This window comes from Pelmatolapia mariae, linkage group LG23 (assembly GCF_036321145.2).
Source record: "Pelmatolapia mariae isolate MD_Pm_ZW linkage group LG23, Pm_UMD_F_2, whole genome shotgun sequence".
Lineage (NCBI taxonomy): Eukaryota > Metazoa > Chordata > Actinopteri > Cichliformes > Cichlidae > Pelmatolapia > Pelmatolapia mariae.
This window is the reverse complement of record NC_086246.1, coordinates 50,757,409-50,782,529: the sequence shown is the minus strand read 5'-3', so window position 1 is coordinate 50,782,529 and position 25,121 is coordinate 50,757,409. Positions and strand designations below refer to the sequence as shown.

The 25,121-nt window shown below is 43.9% G+C and overlaps 1 protein-coding gene across 1 annotated transcript in view; it reads left to right on the top strand.

Annotated features, from left to right (window-relative positions):
* obscna (obscurin, cytoskeletal calmodulin and titin-interacting RhoGEF a) overlaps positions 1-25,121 on the top strand; it is a 42,461-nt gene that overhangs the window by 15,500 nt on the left and 1,840 nt on the right. Inside the window, 47 exon segments of the mRNA XM_063467728.1 lie at positions 80-358; positions 466-723; positions 818-1,084; positions 1,229-1,495; positions 1,615-1,881; positions 2,100-2,366; positions 2,489-2,755; positions 5,440-5,706; positions 5,958-6,224; positions 6,363-6,629; positions 6,810-7,076; positions 7,149-9,329; positions 9,404-9,476; positions 9,568-9,656; positions 9,742-9,851; positions 10,006-10,206; positions 10,335-10,417; positions 10,638-10,811; positions 10,889-11,048; positions 11,159-11,260; positions 11,358-11,522; positions 11,650-11,808; positions 11,902-12,079; positions 12,289-12,402; positions 13,308-13,475; positions 15,760-15,862; positions 15,951-16,080; positions 16,176-16,281; positions 18,188-18,363; positions 18,525-18,591; positions 18,673-18,785; positions 18,956-19,124; positions 19,229-19,316; positions 19,392-19,592; positions 19,680-19,740; positions 19,820-19,897; positions 19,984-20,156; positions 20,346-20,372; positions 20,464-20,616; positions 20,799-20,844; positions 20,924-21,001; positions 21,119-22,829; positions 22,952-23,077; positions 23,179-23,301; positions 24,193-24,360; positions 24,474-24,576; positions 24,820-25,059. Of these exon segments, the coding sequence (XP_063323798.1) occupies positions 80-358; positions 466-723; positions 818-1,084; positions 1,229-1,495; positions 1,615-1,881; positions 2,100-2,366; positions 2,489-2,755; positions 5,440-5,706; positions 5,958-6,224; positions 6,363-6,629; positions 6,810-7,076; positions 7,149-9,329; positions 9,404-9,476; positions 9,568-9,656; positions 9,742-9,851; positions 10,006-10,206; positions 10,335-10,417; positions 10,638-10,811; positions 10,889-11,048; positions 11,159-11,260; positions 11,358-11,522; positions 11,650-11,808; positions 11,902-12,079; positions 12,289-12,402; positions 13,308-13,475; positions 15,760-15,862; positions 15,951-16,080; positions 16,176-16,281; positions 18,188-18,363; positions 18,525-18,591; positions 18,673-18,785; positions 18,956-19,124; positions 19,229-19,316; positions 19,392-19,592; positions 19,680-19,740; positions 19,820-19,897; positions 19,984-20,156; positions 20,346-20,372; positions 20,464-20,616; positions 20,799-20,844; positions 20,924-21,001; positions 21,119-22,829; positions 22,952-23,077; positions 23,179-23,301; positions 24,193-24,360; positions 24,474-24,576; positions 24,820-25,059 (11,137 nt within the window).

Below are 25,121 nucleotides of genomic sequence, written 5' to 3'. Positions count from 1 at the left end.
CCGAGTTGAGTTAATGTAAATGTATCAAATTCCCTTTTCTAAAAAAAAAAGCTGTATCTAGCTCCTTCTTCCTCCACAGAGCGCGTTCGGATCGTTACAGAGCTTCAAGACAAAACGGTGACAGCGGGAGAGGACGCGGTGTTTGTGTGCGAACTGAGCCACGCAGACGTGAGCGAGGGCGTCTGGTGGCTTGGGAACAGCCCTCTGCAGAAGAACGAGATGAATCAGATGACGTGTCGCGGCCGCCAGCACCGACTGGTCCTCACCATGACAACGCCTGAGGAGACGGGCACGGTTGCTTTTGTGGTCGGGGAGGAGAGGACCTCTGCACGCCTGCTGGTTGTTCCTAAGCCTAAAGGTGAGCAGAAGAATACAGTAGAGAGGGTGTATTTAAGTAAAAACTAATAAAATGCTTCAAAGTTATGTACCCCCTGATGATCACTGGGATTTGATATCAAATTCTAGTTTTATTGGAGGAGAAGCCCAAAGACACAGTGGTCATGGAGGGCGAGACGGCTACTTTGAGTTGCACCACCTCTGACCTCACCACCTTGGTTACCTGGAAACGCAACCACATTCCTCTTCGAAATGGTGATAAATACGAGATGCGCAAGGAGGGAAAAGTCAACCTGCTGCTCATCCGTGATGTCGACCCCCTGGATACTGGTGTATACTCTTGTGATACAGGAGATATGCAGAGCACTGCCAAACTTGCCGTCACTGGTACTTCAGGGCAATGAGCTAAACAATCTTACGATCAGCACGTACAGTGAAGCGTTCTTCTTATACTATTCCCATTTCTGTCCTTTTCCCCCAGAGCTTCCTCCGTTCTTCCAGGAGGAGCTTCAGAGTGTGGAAGCTGAAGAAGGAGCTTCAGCCACCCTGTACTGCGAGCTGTCCAAACTTGGAGTACCAGTTCAGTGGAAGAAAAACAGCTTGCCCCTAAGAGCGAGCAGGAAGTATGAGATGCGACAGGACGGTTGCTTCCTCCAGCTTCACATCAAGGAGCTCAAACTTGAAGACAGCGGCAGCTACTCATGCCAAGCAGGGGGTGCAGAGACCAGTGCAACTGTGTCTGTGAAAGGTGTGTGAAGTGTTACTGTGTTAGCATCCTTCCAGTTGCAGAAACATAATGTCAACAAAAGTACTGCGTGGTGATGCTGTGACAGCACTGAAAACTTTTCAAAAGGACACATGACTTTCTTCTCCCTTTTAACCCATTTTCCAGAACTTCCTCCATTCTTCAAGAAAGAATTAAGAAGTGTGGAGGCTGACGAGGGAGGTACAGCCTCCTTGTACTGCGAGTTGTCCAGACCTGGAGTGTCAGTGCTGTGGAAGAAGAACAGACTACCTCTGAGAGCCAGTAGAAAGTATGAGATCAGGCAAGAGGGCTGCAGCTTACAGCTTCACATCAAAGAGCTCAAGCCTGAAGACAGTGGCAGCTACATATGCCAAGCAGGAAGTGCAGAAACCAGCGCAAATGTGTCAGTGGAAGGTGTGTGAATGGCTGATTTGCTCGGTTTGTTTTACAGCATCATTAATATCTGAGTAGAAAATCATTTCTGCATTTCTACATTTTCTTTCATTACTTTCAATCCATCTTCTTTTTTGCAGAGCTTGCACCATTTTTCCAAAAAGAGCTGCAGAATATGAAGGCAGAGGAGGGAAGTACAGCATCACTGTCCTGTGAGCTGTCCAAGCCTGGGATATCAGTGCAGTGGAGGAAGAACAAGCTGCCTCTGAGAGCCAGCAGGAAGTATGAGATGAAGCAGGACGGCTGCCTCCTCCAGCTTCATATCAAAGAGCTCAAACCCGAGGACAGCGGCAGCTACACGTGTCAAGCAGGAAGTGCAGAGACCACTGCAGCTGTAACAGTGAGAGGTCTGTGATTATGGCCAGTTACATGGTAAATGTTAGTGTTCACAAGCCCTTAATCACTGGGAACTACTTTAAAATTACTTTTGATCATCTATACTTGTTTAAAACAAGTGGAGCAAACTTTAGTCATCTTTTTACATCACATGTACTTTCTATATCTTATTTGCCCTTACCTTAATTTTTCTTTTAATGATAATCCCTAAACCTTTTATTTTTGCCAGAGCTTCAACCTTTTTTCAGAAAAGAATTACAAAACATAGATGCAGAGGAAGGAGGTACAGCCTTATTGTCCTGTGAGCTGTCCAAGCCTGGGATATCAGTGCAGTGGAGGAAGAACAAGCTGCCTCTGAGAGCCAGCAGGAAGTATGAGATGAAGCAGGACGGCTGCCTCCTCCAGCTTCATGTAAAAGAGCTCAAACCCGAGGACAGCGGCAGCTACATGTGTCAAGCCGGAAACGCAGAAACTGGTGCAAATCTGTCAGTAAAAGGTACGTTAAACTATAGATTTGCATTTGGTATATTTTCAGGACATTTTAATGTCTAAAACATCACTTGGGTGATGCTGGAACATTTTTATTCATTACCTTCACTTCCTCTTTTTTTTTTGCAGAGCTTGCACCATTTTTCCAAAAAGAGCTGCAGAATATGAAGGCAGAGGAGGGAAGTACAGCATCACTGTGCTGTGAGCTGTCCAAGCCTGGGATATCAGTGCAGTGGAAGAAGAACAAGCTGCCTCTGAGAGCCAGCAGGAAGTATGAGATGAAGCAGGACGGCTGCCTCCTCCAGCTTCATGTAAAAGAGCTCAAACCTGAGGACAGCGGCAGCTACTCGTGTCGAGCAGGGACGGCTGAAACTACTGCAAAAGTGTCCGTGACAGGTTCAATTCAATTCAATTCAATTTTATTTATATAGCGCCAAATCACAACAAAAGTCGCCTCAAGGCGCTTTATATTGTACAGTAGATAGCACAATAATAAATACAGAGAAAAACCCAACAATCATATCATATGACCCCCTATGAGCAAGCACTTTGGCGACAGTGGGAAGGAAAAACTCCCTTTTAACAGGAAGAAACCTCCGGCAGAACCAGGCTCAGGGAGGGGCGGCCATCTGCTGCGACCGGTTGGGGTGAAAGAAGGAAAACAGGATGAAAGACATGCTGTGGAAGAGAGACAGAGATTAATAACAGATATGATTCGATGCAGAGAGGTCTATTAACACATAGTGAGTGAGAAGGTGACTGGAAAGGAAAAACTCAATGCATCATGGGAATCCCCGGCAGCCTATGTCTATTGCAGCATAACTAAGGGAGGATTCAGGGTCACCTGGTCCAGCCCTAACTATATGCTTTAGCAAAAAGGAAAGTTTTAAGCCTAACCTTGAAAGTAGAGATAGTGTCTGTCTCCTGAATCCAAACTGGAAGCTGGTTCCACAGAAGAGGGGCCTGAAAACTGAAGGCTCTCCCTCCCATTCTACTTTTAAATACTCTAGGAACAACAAGTAAGCCTGCAGAGCGAGAGCGAAGTGCTCTAATAGGGTGATATGGTACTACAAGGTCATTAAGATAAGATGGGGCCTGATTATTTAAGACCTTGTATGTGAGGAGCAGGATTTTGAATTCAATTCTGGATTTAACAGGAAGCCAATGAAGGGAAGCCAAAACAGGAGAAATATGCTCTCTCTTTCTAGTCCCTGTCAGTACTCTTGCTGCAGCATTTTGGATTAACTGAAGACTTTTCAGGGAGTTTTTAGGACATCCTGATAATAATGAGTTACAGTAGTCCAGCCTGGAAGTAATGAAGGCATGAACTAGTTTTTCAGCATCACTCTGAGACAGGATATTTCTAATTTTAGAGATGTTGCGCAAATGGAAGAAAGCAGTCTTACATATTTGTTTAATATGTGCCTTGAAGGACATGTCCTGGTCAAAAATGACTCCAAGGTTCCTCACAGCATTACTGGAGGCCAAGGTAATGCCATCCAGAGTAAGGATCTGCTTAGATACCATATTTCTAAGATTTTCAGGGCCGAGTACAATAACCTCAGTTTTATCTGAATTAAGAAGCAGGAAGTTAGCGGCCATCCAGGTCTTTATGTCTTTAAGACATTCCTGCAGTTTAACTAATTGGTGTGTGTTACCTGGCTTCATGGATAGATAGAGCTGCGTATCATCTGCATAGCAGTGAAAATTTATGCTATGTCTTCTAATGATGCTACCTAGGGGAAGCATGTATAATGTAAATAGAATTGGTCCTAGCACTGAACCCTGTGGAACTCCATAATTAACCTCAGCATGTGAAGAAGACTCTCCATTTACTTGAACAAATTGGAGTCTATTAGATAGATATGATACAAACCACTGCAGTGCAGTACCTGTAATACCTACAGCATGTTCTAATCGCTCTAATAGGATATTATGGTCGACAGTATCAAACGCTGCACTGAGGTCTAGCAGGACAAGCACAGAGATGAGTCCACTGTCAGAGGCCATAAGAAGATCATTTGTAACCTTCACTAAAGCTGTTTCTGTGCTGTGATGAGCTCTGAAACCTGACTGAAACTCTTCAAATAAGCCATTCCTCTGCAGATGATCTGTTAGCTGTTTGACAACTACTCTTTCAAGGATTTTTGATATGAAAGGAAGGTTGGAGATTGGCCTATAATTAGCTAAGACAGCTGGGTCTAGAGATTGCTTTTTAAGTAAGGGTTTAACTACAGCCACCTTGAAGGCCTGTGGTACATAGCCAATTATTAGAGATAGATTGATCATATTTAAGATTGAAGAATTAATTAATGGCAGGACTTCTTTGAGCAGTTTTGTAGGAATGGGGTCTAAAAGACACGTTGATGGTTTGGAGGAAGTAATTATTGAAGTTAACTCAGAAAGATCGATTGGAGAAAAAGAGTCTAACTTAACATCAATGGTACTAAAAGTAGCTGTAGACGATATTACATCTGTGGGATGATTATTGGTAATTTTTTCTCTAATGATAAAAATTTTATTTCTGAAGAAGTTCATGAAGTCATTACTAGTTAACGTTAAAGGGATTGTTGGCTCAGTAGAGCTCTGACTTTTTGTCAGCCTGGCTACAGTGCTGAAGAGAAACCTGGGGTTGTTCTTATTTTCTTCAATCAGTGACGAATAGTAAGATGTTCTGGCTTTGCGGAGGGCTTTCTTATAAAGCAGCAAACTATTTCTCCAGGCTAAATGATGATCCTCTAAATTTGTGACACGCCATTTCCTCTCCAGCTTACGAGTTATCTGCTTTAGGCTACGTGTTTGAGAATTATACCACGGAGTCAGGTACTTCTGATTTGAGACCTTAGTTTTCACTGGAGCTACAGTATCCAGAGTCGTACGTAGTGAGGAGGTAAAATTATTAACAAGATAATCGACCTTGTATGCAAAAAAGAATCCACTGTACAAACACACACACACGTTTCATACTGTATGTTGCTATCTTACATTAGCTGTTGAAAAGATATTTTATACGATATTCTCCTTTTGTTTATGCCTGAAGTATTGTATGTATCCTGTATGTATGATGACTTTTTCTCTAGAGCGCCCACCTGTTTTCAAACAAGATTTGAAAGATGTGGCTGCCGAGGAAGGAGGCACCGCCTTCCTGCACTGTGAAGTGTCTAAACCTGGATTATCGGTGCAGTGGCAGAAGAACAAGCTGCCACTGAGAGCAGACAGGAAGTATGAGATGAAGCAGGACGGCTGCCTCCTCCAGCTTCACATCAAAGAGCTCAAACCCGAGGACAGCGGCAGCTACTCGTGTCGAGCAGGAGCTGCAGAGACAGCTGCAACTCTGACAGTGAAAGGTGTGTGTAGCAAGAACAGCCTGACGTTTTTCCCAATCATTTGGTAAAGCGCTGATATTAGTACTGCCTTCTTTTATTCTGTGCTGCAGTACTATCCTGTCCTATTTTTGTATTTATTTGTTATTCATAATCTTTTAGTTTAGTTTTTTAATAAACTCACACACTTGAAATATTTGTAGGATATAGTTAGTGATGTATTAGCATGGTTCCTTATATATTATGAATTTTAAATTCCTTGCCTATTTTACCAGAGCTGCCTCCTTTCTTCAAGAGAGAATTACAAAATCTAGAAGCCGAGGAGGAAAGCACAGCAGCCCTGCACTGTGAAGTGTCTAAACCTGGGGTGTCAGTGCAGTGGAAGAAAAACAACACACCATTAAGAGCCAACAGGAAGTATGAGATGAAGCAGGACGGCTGCCTGCTCCAGCTCCACATCAAAGATCTGAAACCTGAGGACAGTGGCAGCTACACCTGTGAAGCTGGAGGTGCAGAAACCAGTGGGACTGTGACAGTAAAGGGTTTGTACACTGTGGTTTTAAACTCATCCACAGCAGACATTTACACAGTAAAACAATCTATTACATCTTGTACATACTCCATTGTTCACTATGAGCTAGATATTAAAAACATAGTGTTACCTTCCTTCCTCACCTCAGAGCTCCCTCCATTCTTCAAGCGAGGTTTACATAGCATGGAAGTTGAAGAAGGATGCATGGCTTCCCTTTCCTGTGAACTGTCTAAACCTGGAGTTATGGTGCAGTGGAAGAAGAACGGGCTACTGGTGAGACCGAATGCAAAGTATGAAATGAAGCAGGAGGGCTGCTTCATCCAGCTGCTGATTAAGGAACTCAAAGTGGAAGACAGCGGCAGCTACACGTGCCAAGCAGGCAAAGCAGAGACCAGCGCAACTGTAACAGTGAAAGGTTTGTGCATTTCAGCTGTACTCGTGGAGTATCGTAATATCAGTTTCTGAATACTTGTACGTGATTCTTTTGGGAACTCGTCTGTGGCACTTTAGCATTATGTAAGCTAAATCACAGCATTTCCTATTTCTTATTTGACCCTGTATCAAACTATTTGTTGGGCTGTTCTATCCCACCTAGAGCTCACCCTATTCTTCAACAAAGAATTGGAAAGTATAGAGGCTGAAGCAGGAGGTACAGCTTCCCTGTATTGTGAGCTGTCTAAGCCCAGCATATCAATACAGTGGAAAAAGAACAAGCTCCCACTGAGGGCCAGCAGGAAGTATGAGATGAAGCAAGATGGCTGCTTCCTGCAGCTGATCATCAATGAGCTCAAACCTGAAGACAGTGGTAACTACTCCTGTCAGGCAGGAAGCATAGAGACCACTGCAATGGTGCAAGTAAAAGGTATGTTGATTTATTGCTGATTGGCGAGGTTACAAGAAGGTAAACACACTCATGTCCATTTTCTTTGTCCAGGACAACAACCGACTCCAGCAGAGGCAGAACCAACAACAATCATGCCACAGGTAAAAGAAACCGTCTCCAAAACAACTCCTACTCAGGAGACGCAGAGACCAGTAATCCCAGAGGGTAAACCAGCTCCTCCTGAGCCTAAAAAGAGGGCAAGAAAAGCATCAACTGCAAATTCAGAAAAAGACACAGAGCTTGTTTTTGACCTCAGGCCGTCTGCGCTGAAGGATGATGATAAAGTCCAAAAGGACATTCAGTCTGCAAGAGCTGTAGAAAAAGGCACTGATGGTGCACAGAACGCAGCACGTGAACAGATTAATAAAGTGAAGGACCGGGAGGTGAACAAGAAAGCTGATAAACCTGTGAGACTACTGGAGACTATAGACTATAGGGTTGACGGGAAGGTCGAGGAGCCAGCTAGGCGTTTGGAAAAAGAAACTGATGCTTTCCCGGAGATGCAACAAACAAGAAGACATACTGAAGAATTAGGTAAAGCTGACCACGAAGAAACTCAATCAGACAGGGCTTTGGATAAAACATGTTTTGAACAAAGGAAACAAAAAGAAAAGAAACGTGGAACTGAAAACAGCTCAGAACAACTAGAAATACCTTTGGCAAAAACAAGTGGAGTTGAGGAGAAGCAGAAACATCCAGCTGCAGAAGCAGGAATGATAAGCCAGGATGAAAAGTCTCCTGTGAAACCACTAGAAGGGTTGATTAGCAAAGAATCGATGAAAGATCAAAATATGAAATCTTTAGAAAATGAAGGTGAACTAGACAAGACAGAAGGAGAGCCTTTGAAACCACCAACAAGATCTAAAGGAAAACTGACAGATGGAAAGCCACCAATCAAGTATTTACTGAAGGATAGTGAGGAGATCCTTCCTACAACGTTAAAGACTACACAGATCGATTCTGAAGAAGACAGCAAACAGAGAGATCGTCTGAATAAACCAGTGTCCAAAGAGTCAGAGAGAGGAACAAAGCCAGGAAAAGTGTTTGACAAAGAGCCAACTGAACAACCAGAACGGCCGGTAGAAAGCGAAGCCCCGTTTACTCATCCAAAGCCTCCTGTGAGGACAAAAAGCAAAGTAAAAGGTGTAGAAAAACAAGTATCACGGGACACTGAGACGGATCGAGAGGAACAAGAGCCAACAACAGGAGTGGTAAAAGTTCAAGACCAACCTATAAAACAGCTTCTAAAGCCATTAATAAAACAGGCCGAAGAGAAACCAGCATTGGAGAGGAACCAGTCAGTTACAGCAACTGAGAAAACAGACCAGCCTGCCAACCCTCCATTAAAACAGCCAGTTAAACCCATGAGAAAAGAACCGGAAATGGACCAGGACGTGAGACTGGCAGTGAAGCCAACGAGGAGGGAGGAAGAACAACAAACACAGGTGGCAGAAGACATTCCTCTCCTTTATATTTCTGAAGATGAAACTTTCTCAGAGGCTTTGACTGAGATACCAGCTGCCCACAGGGATGTCCAGCCCCATGAACCCTTTGTTGAGATTGAACCATTAAAGGAGTCTCCGCCGGAGATCGATATCAGCACCAAGGATGAACCACAAATGCAAGAGGCTGCAGTCAAGATCCAGGCTGCCTTCAAAGGCTTCAAGACGCGAAAAGATATGCGACCTGTTTTTAAAGAGGTTTTTAAGAACCAGACAGCAGATCTTCACGGTACGCTCACTCTAATGTGTGTTGTTGAGGGAAAGCCGAGCGCAGTACGGTGGCTCAGAAATGGACAACAAATTTGCAACGACCAGAGATGCAGGATTACGACTACAGATGATGGAGAATGCACACTTGTGATCAAGAACCTGTTAAACAGCGACAGTGGAATTTATACCTGTGAGGTGGTCAATAAGTTTGGTGTGACCTCCTACAATGGAAACATAACAGTGGTGCAAACCCCACAGCCTGCTCCTGTGGCACAGAAGCCCGTACACCCACCTCTTGCAGCCATTACTCCTTTGCAGCTCGCCCCAACAAAGCCCGCAGCCCCGCCCAAAGACCAGAATGAGAATCTGCCACAGAGTCAAGCGCAGGTGCCCACGTCAGCAGAGAACTATGCAGAAAGCATGAACGTGTCGCTGTGGGAGGCCTACACCCTGACAGAGCATGCGCCTCAGCAGACCCCACAAGAGAGGAGACGGTCCTCTGTCATGGCTGCCAGCTCCAGTGAGTGACTTAGCTTTAAAAACTTTATTGGGTCACATTGAAGCACTAATGATTCATTACTCTGCTTTGAACAGTGTCGAGTCCCTCTGATTATGACACAGCTCCCGATATGATGGAACCTGTTGAGATTTCCACAATCACACCGAGGTACCAGAGCGCAGATAAAATATTTGATTTATTCTATGAATTTCATTTTGTTTGGCTGTAAAGATGCCAAAAAATCTGAATATTGTCACAGGGAAGAACCAAAACCAACAGAACAAGCAGCTCCGAAGGATGATAACGAAGAGATAACCCAACCTCCGAAGATGCTATTAAAGATCAAAGGTCAGCAAGAATATTTATTTAATATATTATTTATGCAACTTTCTGAGCAGGTGTACTGAAGCTATCCTCTATTACAAATGTTTAGGGGCCCATGATAGTAAAATGAGGACACCATCTCCAAAACATCGTGCCTACACGCCCTTGGACAGCACCGTCTCTGGATCTGAGTCGGAAGGGGAAGAGGACAGACGAGAGGTGATTTATGTTGATTGAATGCACATTATTGTCTATTTTTATGTCCTTTTTAAGCATCAGTGGAACAAATCTGATAAAGTCGCTGTATGACAAAATAATATTGCACATGTCACGGCTGAGCCATAAATGATGTATTTGCTGTTTTCTTCCTCAGATGTTTGAAATATATGTGGCTCGAGCTCACTGTAGCCCTAACAGTGGCAGTAAGGAGAGTTTTATTCTGAAGGAGGGCCAGTTTGTAGAGGTCCTGGACTCTGTTCATCCTGACAGATGGCTGGTGAGGACCAAACCCACCAAAACCAACCCTGCTCGGCAGGGATGGCTGTGTCCAGCATACTTGGAGAAGAAGAGAAAGGTGGGATGTAGAAATCCGCATGACAAACATGTTGAATATCTATACTGTTAGTTTATTATTATATCAACAAAGACATTGAGGATTTAAAAAAAGAAGTTTTTAATAGTTATGACTGTCATTTTAAACAGGAGACCTTCCCTCAACTGAGAGCACGTCAAGAGGATCTTGATGGAATTGGATGTACAGGAGAAGAGTACAGGAGAGGCCTCAGGTTTGTCATACTGCCAGATCAGCTTTACTAGTATTTGGATACTGGATTACTTATACTGATGATGATTAAACTGTGTCAGAGTAAATACATGAATACATATTTCATATATGTTCATGTACTTCTACGATACTTTGGTGTTGGTCATCACAGCTGTTCCTGGAAACATTTTTATAATATCTTGGCTTCTGTGATGAATCTATTTGTTTCCCTGTATCTTTAGTCAGTTGATCCAAGGCCTGATTGACGGAGAGGAGGAGTTTGTGAGAGAGATGAAGATGTTTATATCTCAGCAGCTAACTTTTCTGGACTCCAGCTACCACGTCCCCGTTAACGTCCTCAACCAGAAAGAGATCATTTTCAGGAACATCAAAGACATCGTGTTGTTACATGAGAGGTGATACACACGTGCTAGATCAAAGGCAAAACGCATCGACATGTCAAATCACAGTAACAGAACTCGTGTTTTCTCAGGTGTGTCCTTCCTGGGTTCAGGGAGTGTGCCACAGATGATGACGTGGCCATGCATCTGATCAAACACAGAGAAGACTTTGAGAAGTATCTGCACTACATGGTGGGTCAAGCTCAGGCAGAGGCCTGCGTCGCTGACAAAGCTATCCAACAGTTTTTCAAGGTATTCAGAACTGAATTCAAGTATAAACATTTAATGCTGCTGAAATAAAGGTGTGGAGAGCAGGATTATTACATCAGTCTAATGTGTTGTTGTTTCCTGGGATATTTCAGGAGTTACCAGAAGCTGGTAAGCTGGAAAGTGCAGTTATGGATGTCCTTACATTCCTCCAGCAACCAGTGGAAAGAATTCAAACTTACCAAGCTTTACTAAAGGTTAGCATATAGATTTAATACCATTTAACATTTAAGGCTATTAGGGCTAATCTTCTTTAAAGTGTGTCACATGAAAAGTTCAACTTTTTACCTGCAGGAGTTAATCAAGAATAAAGCTAAGAGTGGCCAGAGCTGCTATCTGCTGGAGGATGCTTTCTCTTTGGTGTCCTGCCTTCCCTGGAGGTCAGACAACCTGCACAAGGTGTCTCTGATTGAGAACTACCCGGCTCCTCTTATTGCCCTGGGCGAGCCCGTGCGTCAGGTAGGCAAAAATGACTTATATACAGTTTAGATCTGGTTCCAGCATGAAATCAGCAAACCAAAAAAACTGTCATAACATTCTAGCTGTGCAGAAACACACAAATGATTTAATGTCTTCTTCTCTTTAGGGATCCTTCACAGTGTTGGAGGAGACTCCAGAAATTAAGACCCCCTCTAGAGGGCATCAGAGACAAGTCTTTCTCTTCAAGGAATGCATTGTACTGTGTAAACTGAAAAAAGACACCAGCATGAACCGAGACACCTACAGCTTCAAGAACAAAATGAAGGTAAGGTCATTTGTCGTTCCGGCCGTGCGTCATACCGCGCCGTACACTTACTGCTTTTCCAATTCTTCATGTCGTCCTCCTCATTGTCTCCAGCTGAATGATGTGGAAATAAAGGAGACTGTGGGTGGAGACGAAAGGTCTTGGGGCTTGTGGCATGAACACAGAGGCTCCATAAGGAGGTACACGCTGCAGGGCAGCTCCACGCTGGTCAAACTGTCCTGGCTTAAAGACCTGAAGGAGCTACAGCAACGTTCCAGCCTGCCTACTAACAGTAAGTCTGTTAGTCCAGGTACTGAATATCGAACATTTTTATGATAAAACCATAAAACTAAATACTGTTTCATTCATTAACCTAACATGGCAACATTCAGTTCTAAAACGCTGGATTAAAAGTTATCTCAGTGATAAACAGTCAAAGATAAACTGATGGGTCCAGTAACGCTGTGTGCTTGGTGTATATTTGTGTGTTTGCATCAACAGGTCCCCCAGTGTTTGGGTCACTGTTGTCTGACTGCACATCAAAGATGGGACAAACAATCAAGCTGACCTGCAAAGTGTCAGGATCTCCAAAACCAGAGATCAGCTGGCTCAAAGGTTTGAAAATAGACACATAATAGAAAATTATATTTCAGATGGTTGCACCTGTTTGATGTTTTATCAGATCAGATTATTTTCCCTCATTCGCACACATGTTATTTATGTCGTTGTGTATCCACATTTTGCATCCAAAGTAACTTGAAAAACTGACAGTTAAGCCAACTTTTACATACTGTGCTGAACAAATTTAGACTGCCACCTAATGTAAGGTTTGCACCTGCCCTGAAGTACCAGCATCATTTTTATGCTTCTGTAATGGTTAATCCAACATTTTTTTAATACATTTGTGTTTTCTTGTTTTTATATCTGGTTGTCTAGTAAATTTGTTGCGCACTTCGTACACTCAGTTTGCACGTGCCAATCCTTTGTCATCTAAACTCATGTTAGGTATAAAGCTGCATTTCACCTTTTCCACTTTAAAAATCAACCCAATATGTCATTTTTACAAAGGCAGTTTCACTTTTAGGTATTACTGTGCACCTAAAAAGAAAAGAAAAAGTGTATTTGTGTGACATAAGATAAGATAAACCTTTATTAGTCCCACACGTGGGAAATTTGTTTTGTCACAGCAGGAAGTGGACAGTGCAAAAGTTATGAAGGACAATTAGAATAAAATAAAATAAGAATAAATACAGTACACAACTGTACAGAATAGAATAAAAATAGAATATTATATACAGTAGAATAAAATAGAATAAAATATACAATAGGATAAAAATAGAATACAAATGCTATATACAGAGTGAAAAATACAACGGTGCCATTAAGATTATTGCACAATGTCACATGCACATGTCACGGAGACAGCGTCCAGAATAGCAGACTAGTTTATCACCATAAACACAATTGAGTGTTATGGTCACAGTGATGAACCTACCTGGATTCTGATCCCTTCCTCCTAGATGGCCTCCCTTTGGAGGACGACCCACGTCACATCATCACAGCAGACCGGTCGGGCTCTTGCAGTCTCATCCTGGACAGCCTCACTGCGGAGGACTCTGGAGAGTATGCGTGCTACGCTACCAGCTTCATGGGCAGTGCTGGCACTCTGGCTAAGGTGGTGGTGCTGGGTGAGTTACCAATCCGAGTTTAAGCTATGCTAACACTGGGGCTCGATTGATATGTGCGCATGCGTCAGGCGGCACGCAGCCTGTCTCAGTTGCTCCTGCTTTTGTCTCCTTACTTTAACTTTTTCTTACTTTTTTTTTGTCTTTTACTTTGCGTGTTAGAGTGTTTGTTTTGTCTTTTCAAACATGTGGATCAAGAAAGTTTTGGTTCTCCTTGTTGTCAGGGAACTATTTTGTATAATTTCCATAGCGATTAATAAAGTTTTGTGATGCTGATTTACTTACAAACAAATCTGTGCGTAAATCATGCAACTGTTTCACACACGTATCCATGATTGATCAATATTAGGAACAAATTTAGAGGTAAAAAACAAATAAACAACTTCTTGGTTGCCTTAGGAATTTAAACACAAATCTTTAAAATGAATACTACACCTACTACTGCTACAAGTAACAACAACAACAATAATTATTGTTTTTATTATTGCCTTTTGGTTATTATTTACAAAAAATGTCCTTTTTTAAAACAGCATAAGCAACAAAATGCACAGAATTGCAATAAAAAGAAAACATGTAAATTAAACAAATTACTAAATGTAGCGATGTAGCCTTTAACCTTTTTAATTTAAACATATTTGTCAGGTTAGGGCTGTGTGCAGGCAGGAGTGGTGGTAAGGAGGACCCAAAGCGCAGACTCCTTGACAGGCAAAAGTGTACCTCAAAACTCAGCTTTAATGCTGGATGGCAAAAAGTAACAAAAAACCCGAAAATACAAAATAAACTTACGCAGGCAGGCAGACGGAACACACAGCAAAATGAATGGTAGATCACAACATGGACACAGAGAAACACAGGGCTTAAATACACAGAGGGAGCAATCAGGGAATGAGTAACAGGAGGGAAACACAGCTGGGGCAAATCAGAACTGACGAGACAAGGAAGCGTAAACTGAACACACTGAGATAAGACAGAGACCTTCAAAGTAAAACAGGAAGCACATAACACAGACCGAACAAAAGACACAGACTCACATGCAGGCACTACACCAGAGGGAACAGAGACGTGGGACCAGGGCAGACACAGACACTGACTGGACGTGGGGATACAGCAGACAGGGGAGACAGCAACTAAGGATCACACCGAGACATAAACCAAAAGACAGAACTCAAAGAAACCCAGAAATGATAAATCATATAATAAACTCAAAAACCTCTGGGTCAACGACTCAGGCATCCTAACAATATTCCCCTATACGTTATTTTATTTTATCATAGCTTAAACATTCTTACCTTTCTTCAGGATGACTTCCATCATGGCAGCGTGATTTCTTGATGCTATCCCATGAAGCTGAGAATTTGGATCTTTTTTTCCATTGTAGTGAGTTTTTCTTTTTAGGTTGACACATGACACCTTGTCCGTGTCTTCCACCTGTTTTCTCTTCTTTCTCGTGGTCTGTTGGGCTTCTTCGTATCAACTTTGTGTTTTTGATTTAAGCCACAGTGATCTCAGGGGAAATCATATTCGTCGCTTCTTATTTATTGATTTATTTTTAAATGTTTCGTCACTCCAGTCGAAACACTTTGAAAAGCTACACCTCTTCTGGCTTACTCCTTGGACCTCAGACAGCATTATGTAATTTTCTATAGTCTGACTTTCTCCTTATTCCCTGCCTGAGAGGTGCGGGCTTCGTTCTTACAGCATAGTCACCAGTTTTGCCATTTCACATCTGTGCTTCTTTCTGCAGAGAAATGGGGGCGGGGCAGTATGCAGATAGTATGCAAATTGTATGCTGATTGCACAACGCTGCTGTGTCTGAATGATTTTGATTTACTAACATGCACGCAGCAGTGACAACAACATACACCGTTATGCACGTTTCATAAATCCAACTTTAATGTTGCCTACAAACTCATTCGTTGTGCAGGGTAAGAACATTTCCCCTGAGAGCCCCAGAGTTACTAGAATAGAATAGAATAATCCTTTAATTGTCCCACAAGGGGAAATTTGGTTGTAACAGCAGCCAGAAAGACACATATACAAACAAACAGGACACAGAACAGAAACATACACAATTTTTTCTTACATATTTACATCAAGGACTATGGTTACTATAAACAGAGTACTGTACAGTTATTAAATAAAATAAAATTAACTACAAATAAGAGGCAAACCCAGGTTGTAGTGCGAATTCCTACCTTTTATAATATTAATATAATAGCTGCTGCTTTTGGTTGCTTCTAGTCATAGGCTAAACCTGATCTTTTCATGCGCTGCTTCTTTTCTCCAGCTCCACCCAGATTCGTGAGTCGACTGGAAAGTGCTTGTCTCATTGAAGGAGAGGACATCCAGTTCTCCTGCTCCACATTCACCACTCCTTTACCGAGAATTAGGTATCGCAGCGCAGAGCTGACCGCTGTAGTCGCTTTACGATTTTGTAACTATTGTGTTTCTGAATGCAGCGCTGCTTGCTCTTGACAGGTGGTTGAAGGATGGCAAAGAGTTGACTGACCAGCAGAAATACTTGATTATGAATGATGCACGGAGCGGGATCCTGTCTCTGACCGTCGTCAGGGCAACTGAAGCAGATATTGGGCAGTACGAGTGTGAGGTATAAAACATCGTCCATGTGTGAACACAGCTGGTGTCACTAATATCAGAGCTCTCCCTTTGAGATAATGTATGAAAATGTTTTATTTTGTTCAGCTTTGGAATGAACTTGGTGGCGTCAAGTGCAAGGCAGGTTTATGCCCCGCCTATGTCCCCCCGACTGACCGCGAGAATGGCCAATCACAGGACTTACCTCCTAAAGGTACGACAGTCAGAGCCAATGAAGTTAATATCCTCCACCTAGGATGGGAACCCATAAGAGCATTTTTAAGTGGGGGGGTTCACACTCTCACTAGTTCAGCTGTGTTGGAGAAAGGGTGAAGCACATGCCATTGTCCAGTCACCCTGTTTTTACATCACACCATGTGACATCTCTTCCCTTCACTACAAACAGTTTGGATCAGTTTCACCTTTCCACCCTTCATTCATTTGATCAAGTTTACACCATTTTGAGACTTTACTCACGTTTTCCTTTTCCCCGTTTCACACACACTCACATCATGAATAGTTCCAACCACCCTACCAGTTGTCACTAGATTCCTAAGGATTATGGCGTTGGGTGTAGTCTGCACTGTAGCTGAATGCCACAGAGTTGATGCAGTTTCCATTTGCACTGTGCAGCAAATGCAAAATCCTAACTATTAACTGTCATATTTCACACGAGATAAAACCACGTCAGCATTTATTCACCATCAACCCATTTCTTATTTGGCATGTCATGAAAAATGCACACTTCATATCCATACCATCTCAGTGTCTGTAACTACCATTTTCCAGCAAAAACCAACTTACACATAAATATCTCTCTAATACTAATCTAAAACCTGAGTCATTGTTGTCTGTGAAGGTTCTCAGTCATCCAGGTCATCGGCGTCTAAGGAGCTTGGAAAGAAAAGCGTCTGGACTTCTTTAAGTTGCTTGAAGACGTTTCACCTCTCATCTGAGAAGCTTCCTCAGTTCTAGGGTCAAATGGTGGAGAGTCCCAGATTTAAGCCCTGTGGGAGTGTCCCCCCAAGAGGGACATAGACCCCTTAATGATCCTCCACCTAATCGCACGAGCCAAGGTGTGTAAATCTGAGACTCTCCACCATTTGACCCTAGAACTGAGGAAGCTTCTCGGATGAGAGGTGAAAGTCCAGATGCTTTTTTCTTTCCAAGCTCCTCAGACCTGAGTCATTGTTCACTTGCTCTTCTCTAATAACTGACTGTAGATCTGTAGTACTTCACCCTCTGCATGTATGGGACGCCTGAAATGTTTTTAGGGTCACATGGTGTTCTCAAGGCTAACATTTGTTCTGTTGCCATAACGATGGGATCTAGTGGCTACCATTCAACATAGACACCATACCTTACTCCACAGCATCCTCTCCCATGAGAAGACCCCGTATGCAACGTTTTGTGTGTTTCATCACATTTTTTCACAGAAGGCATGGATTCAAACTAAACAGATGAACAACAAGTAAAAATAAATAAAAATAAAATATACAAAGCTTGGAAGTAGCTGTTACTGTATATTGATTTTCCAACTCTGCTAGTTTTGCTACAGAATCCACACTTAAAGCAGAGCAATACAGTAGAATAGAGCGATCAGTGTAAGTATAGCATGTACGATCTACGAGCCATTGAGTATATATATATTTTCTGGACTGTTGACGCCATGTTTGCCCTTCCATTGTCCGTAACTTACATATTTTTTCATCTTCCCTGTACTGGTCCTAAAGCAGGAGGTTCCTCACATGGACAGTTCCATGTAAGTCATCATTGTCATGATAACAAATAACCACTCAGCATCCCCCTCTCTCCTCTTGCCAACGCATGCCCAGCTAACTCTTCACTCCTATGAACAAAAGATGGTCATGTGCTGGGCAAGTGTCACTTTTGCGCCCGTCTAGCAGGGGGCATGTGTCCATGTCCTGTTGATGTGGTGGGTTGGTAAGATCCAACCCAGAGGCTGAAGGTAAGGATCACAGCACATTGTTGCTGTTCCTGCGCTGTAAGGTAATGTACCCTATATGTTTCCTTTTTCAACTTATTAATAACAGTAAAATCCTTTGAAATATATAATTACTGCCATTGTTTTCTGTCTGAGTTGGTTTTGATCTTCATAGATCCCGACTCAGAGGGCTGGTCTGCTGCGTTTGTGAAGAAATGGTTACAGGCTGATTTCAACCCAACTTCTATTGCCAAGATGCTTTTTCCTCCCGAAAGTCCTGAACAGTAAGTTCAGCTGCATGCACTGACATTCACTTCGACATTAAATCAGCATCCCGATCATGTTTTGAATGTTTGTCTCTGTTTAATGGTTTACTTGTGAAACTCGATCTGGATTTTAAGGATTTACTGTGTAATAACTGTGTCCTTACTCTAATGTTTGTCTCCAGCGCTGAGGGTGGTGCTGAAGTGACTCTTTATGCCCCCACGTCAGCCGATCCAGCAGCACAGCAGCCCATGTGTTACCTTGAGGAAGAAGAGGAGATCTACATCTCAGAGCAAATACAAGAAATTGCAGATGGTATTCTTGTCTCCTACTCATGACATGCAGAATAATATCACATTTTACATGATTAGCTCATTAATCAAATTTCTTGTTTAGCTCCTCCCTCTATTCAGATACCCATCGAGGACCTGTTCGTAGAGCCGGGTCACCCATCGACATTTATAGCCATCATCACAGGAAGACCAACACCTAAGATAAAGTGGTACAAGGTATGAGCAGAGTTTGAGTTTTTTGAGTTGTTTTCTGAGCTGATTTTTTGGTTTATATCAACTCTTCAAAAGGTTGTAACAGGGAATCACATTGTTCTGAGATCACAAACTGCTGGTTTCAATCTGAAAGCTTATTTATAAATGAAACTGCTGGTCATTCACATTAATAGGACGAAGAGGAGCTTGCAGCCAATGAGAATGTGAAGATGGGACAACATGGTGCCCGCTGCTCATTAACCATAGTGTGCACCGAGGGTGAGGACAGTGGGATGTACGCCTGCTTCGCTCACAACGACTCTGGTTATGCATCGTGTCAGGCTGAGCTGACAGTAGAAGAAGGTAAGACGGGAGCTCAAAATAATCAAAGGGCTGCTCGTCGCTGAAGCGTGTGTTTGTTGTTTCCAGCACTGGAATTAGTTGCAGCTTTAGTTTTTTCCCTGCAGGACCCCTGGAGTTTCAGGAGAGAGAGGTGGAGCTGGGAAAAAGAAGGAAGCTGTTCTCTGTCTATGACGTCCACGATGAAATTGGAAGGTGAATCTGCATTTTCTCTTTAGTGTTATCTTTGCCAAGATTTCATGTGCAATAACTCATCTTTCTGTGTTTTAGGGGAACGTTCGGAGTAGTGAAGCGCGTCGTCCACAGAAGGACCGGTGAAGTCTTTGCTGCCAAGTTTCTGCCTCTGCGGAGCAGCACTCGGACCAGGGCCTTCCAGGAGAGGGACCTGCTGTCCCGTCTGGCTCACCCCAGAGTGGCTTGTCTGCTGGACTTCTTTTGCACCAGACGCACCTTGGTGCTGATCACAGAAATGTATCCTACCTCTTATGTGTTACAGTTCATTTTCCCTGTGTGTTTGACCACATATTGAAGCTGTGAGTTCTTTAACAGCTTTTCTAGCTGCTGTTCTCACGGGCTTCTGGATCATTTATTACTGAAAGGATCAGTCTCAGAAAAAGAGGTATATTTAATTTACTTTATTAAATGATTTGAGTCTTGCAGAAAAGGTGCATGACACATGTTGTGTCTTCTTATTTCAGATTCAGTCATTCATACAGCAAATTCTGGAGGGAGTTGGTCACATTCATAGCATGAACATCTTGCATCTGGACATTAAAGTGAGCGCTCTGCTGCTGTCAGCACTGCATTATTTACTCTGGGATTTATTTTCATGAAGTTTCTTTTTCATATTTCTTCCTTTTAGCCTGATAATATCCTCATGGTGTACCCCCCAAGAGACGAGATCAAAATCTGTGACTTTGGCTTCTGCCAGGAAATAGACACATCCCGGCACCAGTACAGCATGTTTGGTACGCCTGAATTTGTTGCCCCAGAAATTGTTCACCAAGAACCAGTAACTGTGGCCACTGATATTTGGTGAGTTTAACGGCTACATATATTTTAGATATAAATCAAATACTGTATATTTCTCTACATCCAGATGTAGAACCAACCCTCTAGTTTTATACGGAGATTTAAATAAAAGTAAACGATTATTTGCAGTAGTGCACAAATGTTAAAAGTTCTGCCCGTAACAAAACGTTTGAATGATTTGTGTCTTGTCAGGGCCGTGGGGGTTGTTGCGTTTCTCTGGTATGTATCCCCGCCTTTTGAAAGCAATCTTGAAATCTTAAAAATACAGAACATCCAAAAATGTAATGACTCTTAAACTTCATCTGGACAGTCTGGTGTGTCGATGCCCTTTTGTGGGCGAGACTGACCGCGCCACACTGCTGAGGGTGGGGGAGGGGACTCTGAACTGGGCCGCCCCTGATATCATGTACAGGAGCCCAGAAGCCAAGAACTTTCTCCACATGCTCCTTCAGCCTGACCCAGAGTAAGGAAGCACGTTTGGTGTTTTACGTGGGCTTGTGAGATATTTTTAAAGTTATGTGCAAATGACAGAAAGTACCCTGTGTCGGTGATGCTAACGCCCACTAAGCTTCTTATAGCTTCATTATGTTGGATCCAGTTGCTTTAAGGTGAAACAGAGAATGCCTCTGATGTTTCTGTACCTAGGAAGCGACCGTCTGCCTTTGAGTGCTTGGGCCATGACTGGATCCAGGTGAGGTCATATACAGAACATCAGGTGTTTCCTTTAAACTGTGAATGTCAAACTTACTGATCATTGGGACTGCTGTCAGGATGAACATGCAGGAGAAGACACGGATGAAATCAATACAAGGAGTCTGAAAGCCTTTATTTCAAAAAGGAAGTGGCAGGTGAGTTCCTGCTGTGGCTTTAATACCTGCCTGGATACAAAAGGAAATACCAGATGGTTTCCTGTAGTGTTAAACATCTCGAGTTTGATCGTCTAAGTGTGCTCTCTTTCTCTTCAGCGTTCTCTGACATGCATTGGGTCAGTGCTCACGCTGAGGCCCATTCCTGAGCTACTAGATGCTCCTCTCAGGGAGACGGCAGTGACGGTGCCCCGTGAGCCCCAAGAACACAGCAGTACCTCCCCGAGCAGCGGCTCTTCGTCGGAGTATGACGAGGCTGACTCCTGGGACTTTTTCCAGCACTGCAGCCAGACTGAAGAGGAAGAGGAAACAGAGGAAGACTATGATCCTTTAATGGAGAGAGCACAGATCCCAGATCCTTTTCCCAGCTTCCACCGGGATGGAGAAGAGGAAGGGGATTTGACACTAGGCGAGGAAGAGGATGGGGAGATAGTAGGAAGGAGGACTGTATTAGAGCGGAGTATGAGCAGGCAATCGGTCGCATCATCGGAGGTATCGTGTCAAAGGACACCTCAGAGGGAACGTCGGTTCAGCAAGGACAGCAGTCCATCGCTCTACCTGTCGGATGGGGATGAGGGTTCGGGGAGTGACGGAGGTCGTATTCCTCGGGGAAGCGTCATCCGAAGCACTTTTTATAGCAACTCTCATCAGCTTTCGCCGTTGTCTGCCAGACACATGACATTAAGGGACAAATTTCAAGCTAAGAAGCAGGAGAGGGGCCGCAAGCCACTCAGGAGGAGCTTCTCAGGACGCCTCAACGAGCCTCTTATTGAATATGTGGAGGATGAGACGGAGACCAGCCGTGGCCAGAGACGGGCATCCATTCAGACCGCAATGCAGAAGTCCTGCTCGTTTGACAGCGGGGTGGGTTTCGCCCATGCTAACGCACCACCTCACAGAAGGAGTAGGTCTCTTGATGAGTATTCACGTCGGTCTCCCACTTCACCTAAACGTGCGAACGCCAGTGAAGAAGAAGGGTCGCAAAGTCTAAAGGAAGATTTTACAGACGATGAAGTGGCCGGGACAAACTTGCTGACAATCCCAAATTCTCAGCGAGCCACGAGAAGAGGCTCTGTCACTCCTGTACAGGTGAGGCAGACTTTTAGAGGAGCCTCTGTTCCTTCGAGGTTAGACCAAGTACAGTCAGAGGGAGATAACTTTGCTGGCTCCCAGGGGTCTCTGGCTGAGTCTTTGATTTTGGAGCATGGTGGATCTGAGTCTTCAAGTAGACTCGGCTCCAATGAAGAACTGAGTCACGGTCGTCTCAGAGGGAGATACAGATCAGGAGACGGCGATGGATATGATGATCAGGGTGAGCGCCTCATTGCACCACCGCCTCGCTCTTTCCAAGAAGTAAAACCCCGAAGCTCGTTTCCCCGGGCACCACCACGTAATCGCACACGCTCCAATCCCAACCTGTCCACAAACAGCAGAGGTCAGCTGGGGACGCCGCTAATGCCAAGCCCCAGTCCCAGCCTCTCTTCTCTACAGGCTCCAGAGAGGCCTCCCAGAGCCCGGGACAAGAAAGAGGGTCACGGCCTCCAGAGGCACGCATCTGCTCCAGCCCTTGAAGCTCGACCACCTACAGGAAGGTCACCAAAACTGGGACTGCTGAACATCTTCCGCAGGCAATCCTGGACTGGCCATTCCTACTCCCATCTGGAGGACTCAGAGTTAGGACCAACTCTGGGCGAGATCATGAAGCCTGATACACCCACCATGTCTCTAAGGAAGAGAATGAGAGCGTCAGCCTCAAGTCTGACCAAACTGTTTTCCAGATCCTCCAGTAAAGAGGATGTGAGTAAAGGAGGTAAGGCATCGCAGCTACACCTCAGTATAAGCACTATGTTGTGTTACTGTTGTGAAATTCTATTCTGTATTATTCAATCTGAAGGTAATACCATTTGCTCTTTCCTTTTTTATTTATAACAGGGCCAATAGTGAAAGGATCAGCTCCCACTCCACCTGAAAGGAGGCGCAGCAGCAGCCTCGAGAGTCCCAAAAGGAGGAGCTCAAAGCTCTTACCATCCTTCAAAATACCTGCGTTTAAAAAGAAAGGTCGGACAAAGGTTACATTCTTTGACTGATCTGCTTTAAATTTCACATCACATTTGTTGCTTTGAGAACATGATCTTTTGTTACCCTTTGTTAATATTCAGACCTGCCCGTTCGCCCCAGCAAGGCTGAGGTGCTACAGTTGGATGGAGGCGGAGTCTTCCTGGCGTGGAGGCCGGTTCACTCAAGTGATCCCGTCACTTACTGCGTGCAGTACTGCACAGACGGTGCGTTCGCAGACACGGCAGGACAGAAATGTGTTTTTTGTTGTTTGTGTTAAAAAGAAATTAATTTAGTGTTTATTTCATTATGACTAAACTATATTTTTATTGTCTAAAATAGCGGCCCCCAACCTTTTTTGTGCCACAGACTGGTTTATGTCTGACAATATTTTCACGACCTTTAAGGTGTCGAGGATAAATACAACAAAATAAAAACAGTACTGGTACCAAAGAAGGAAGATTTATTCATAACATATGGGAAAAGAGCCAGGGAAAAGGGAAACCGAGTTAACGATAAAAACGATAAAAAAAAATAACGCTAAAACACTGAAAACCATAAATTTCACACCTGAGCCTCGACTCTCGAGACCCGGTACCGGGGGTTGGGGACCGCTGGTCTAAAACACCAGGGAATTTTAATAGCACTGTGTTATTGGTGTTTTTCATTGCCTAAATCAGGGGTGTCCAACTCCAGGCCTCGAGGCCCGGTGTCCTGCAGGTGTTAGATGTGTCCCTGATCCAACACAGCTGATTGAAATGGCTAAACGACCTCCTCAACATGTCCTGAAGTTCTCCAGAGGCCTGGGATTGAACTCATCATTTGAATCAGCTGTGTTGACCCAGCGTGAGATCTAAAACCTGCAGGACACCGGCCCCCGAGGCCTGGAGTTGGACACCCCTGGCCTAAATTTAAACAAGTGTAGTTGAATGTAACACTTCTTATAGGAGGTCATAGGTTATGAACAGAGGGTTGGGTGGTGATTGAGTGTGATGCTTACGGAGGAGTGCAAGGAGTGTACCTGTGTGTGCATGTATTGCAAACACATCATTTGTAAAATGTCACTAACACTGGTGTCGTTGGACAGAGTTTAGCTCAGACGTTTCATGTCTCCACAGGGGGGGGGTGGACAGTCCTGTCAGAGGACGTGACAGACAGCTGCTATGTGGTAAAGGACTTACCGAGAGGAGCATCTTACGTGTTCAGGGTGGGCTGTGTCACAAAGACGGGAGCAGGACCGTTCAGTGACACTTCAGCTCCCGTTGTTATGGCGACTGATCCTGAAGGCAAGAGAAACGCTGTCTCCTATTGGACGTTATGTCTTTTTATGATTTCATGTCATTGTTAGTATGCTCTTTTTGAAAACATGGTGCAACAGCTGTTTGTGTTTGTTATACAGAGATCCACATTCCTCTCATTCAGACTGAGTCACTGGGGTCAAAGGTCATTGGATCAGAACAAGCAACACACAAGAACTACAACTTCCTGTCTGAGATCAACAGGTGAGACATCCAACAATGAGCTGCAGCGGTTCAATAAAGTTACGTTTAGTTTTTTTAATCTGTATAATTGAAGAACTGATTCCTTCTGTTGGTAGTAACAGTGTGCATGATAATACACGGTCACAGGACACCAGAACCAGTAAGCCAAACCTTACTTTACATGCTAAGGTCTTGGCCTTACTATGCAAAGTGCCCTTGGGTGATTTATGTTGTGATTTAGTGCTGCATGCATCCATCTTTCAGGGGTCGTTTCAGCGTGGTAACCCTGTGCAGGAACGCTGAGACCAGCCAGGTGTTTGCGGCCAAGATCACCCCTTACCAAGCAGAGCAGAGGCAGCTGGTGTTGAGGGAGTACCAGCTGCTGAGGAGGCTTCACCACCCCCACCTGGTTCAGCTGCACTGTGCTTTCATCACCTCCAGCTACCTCGTGTTAGTAGAAGAGCTTTGTCCCGGCAAGGAGCTCCTCTACAGCCTGGCTGCGAGGTAAACGACGCTCAAAAACATCAGCCATGAAGCAATTCTGAGGAGCGTAGTTCCTAATAATG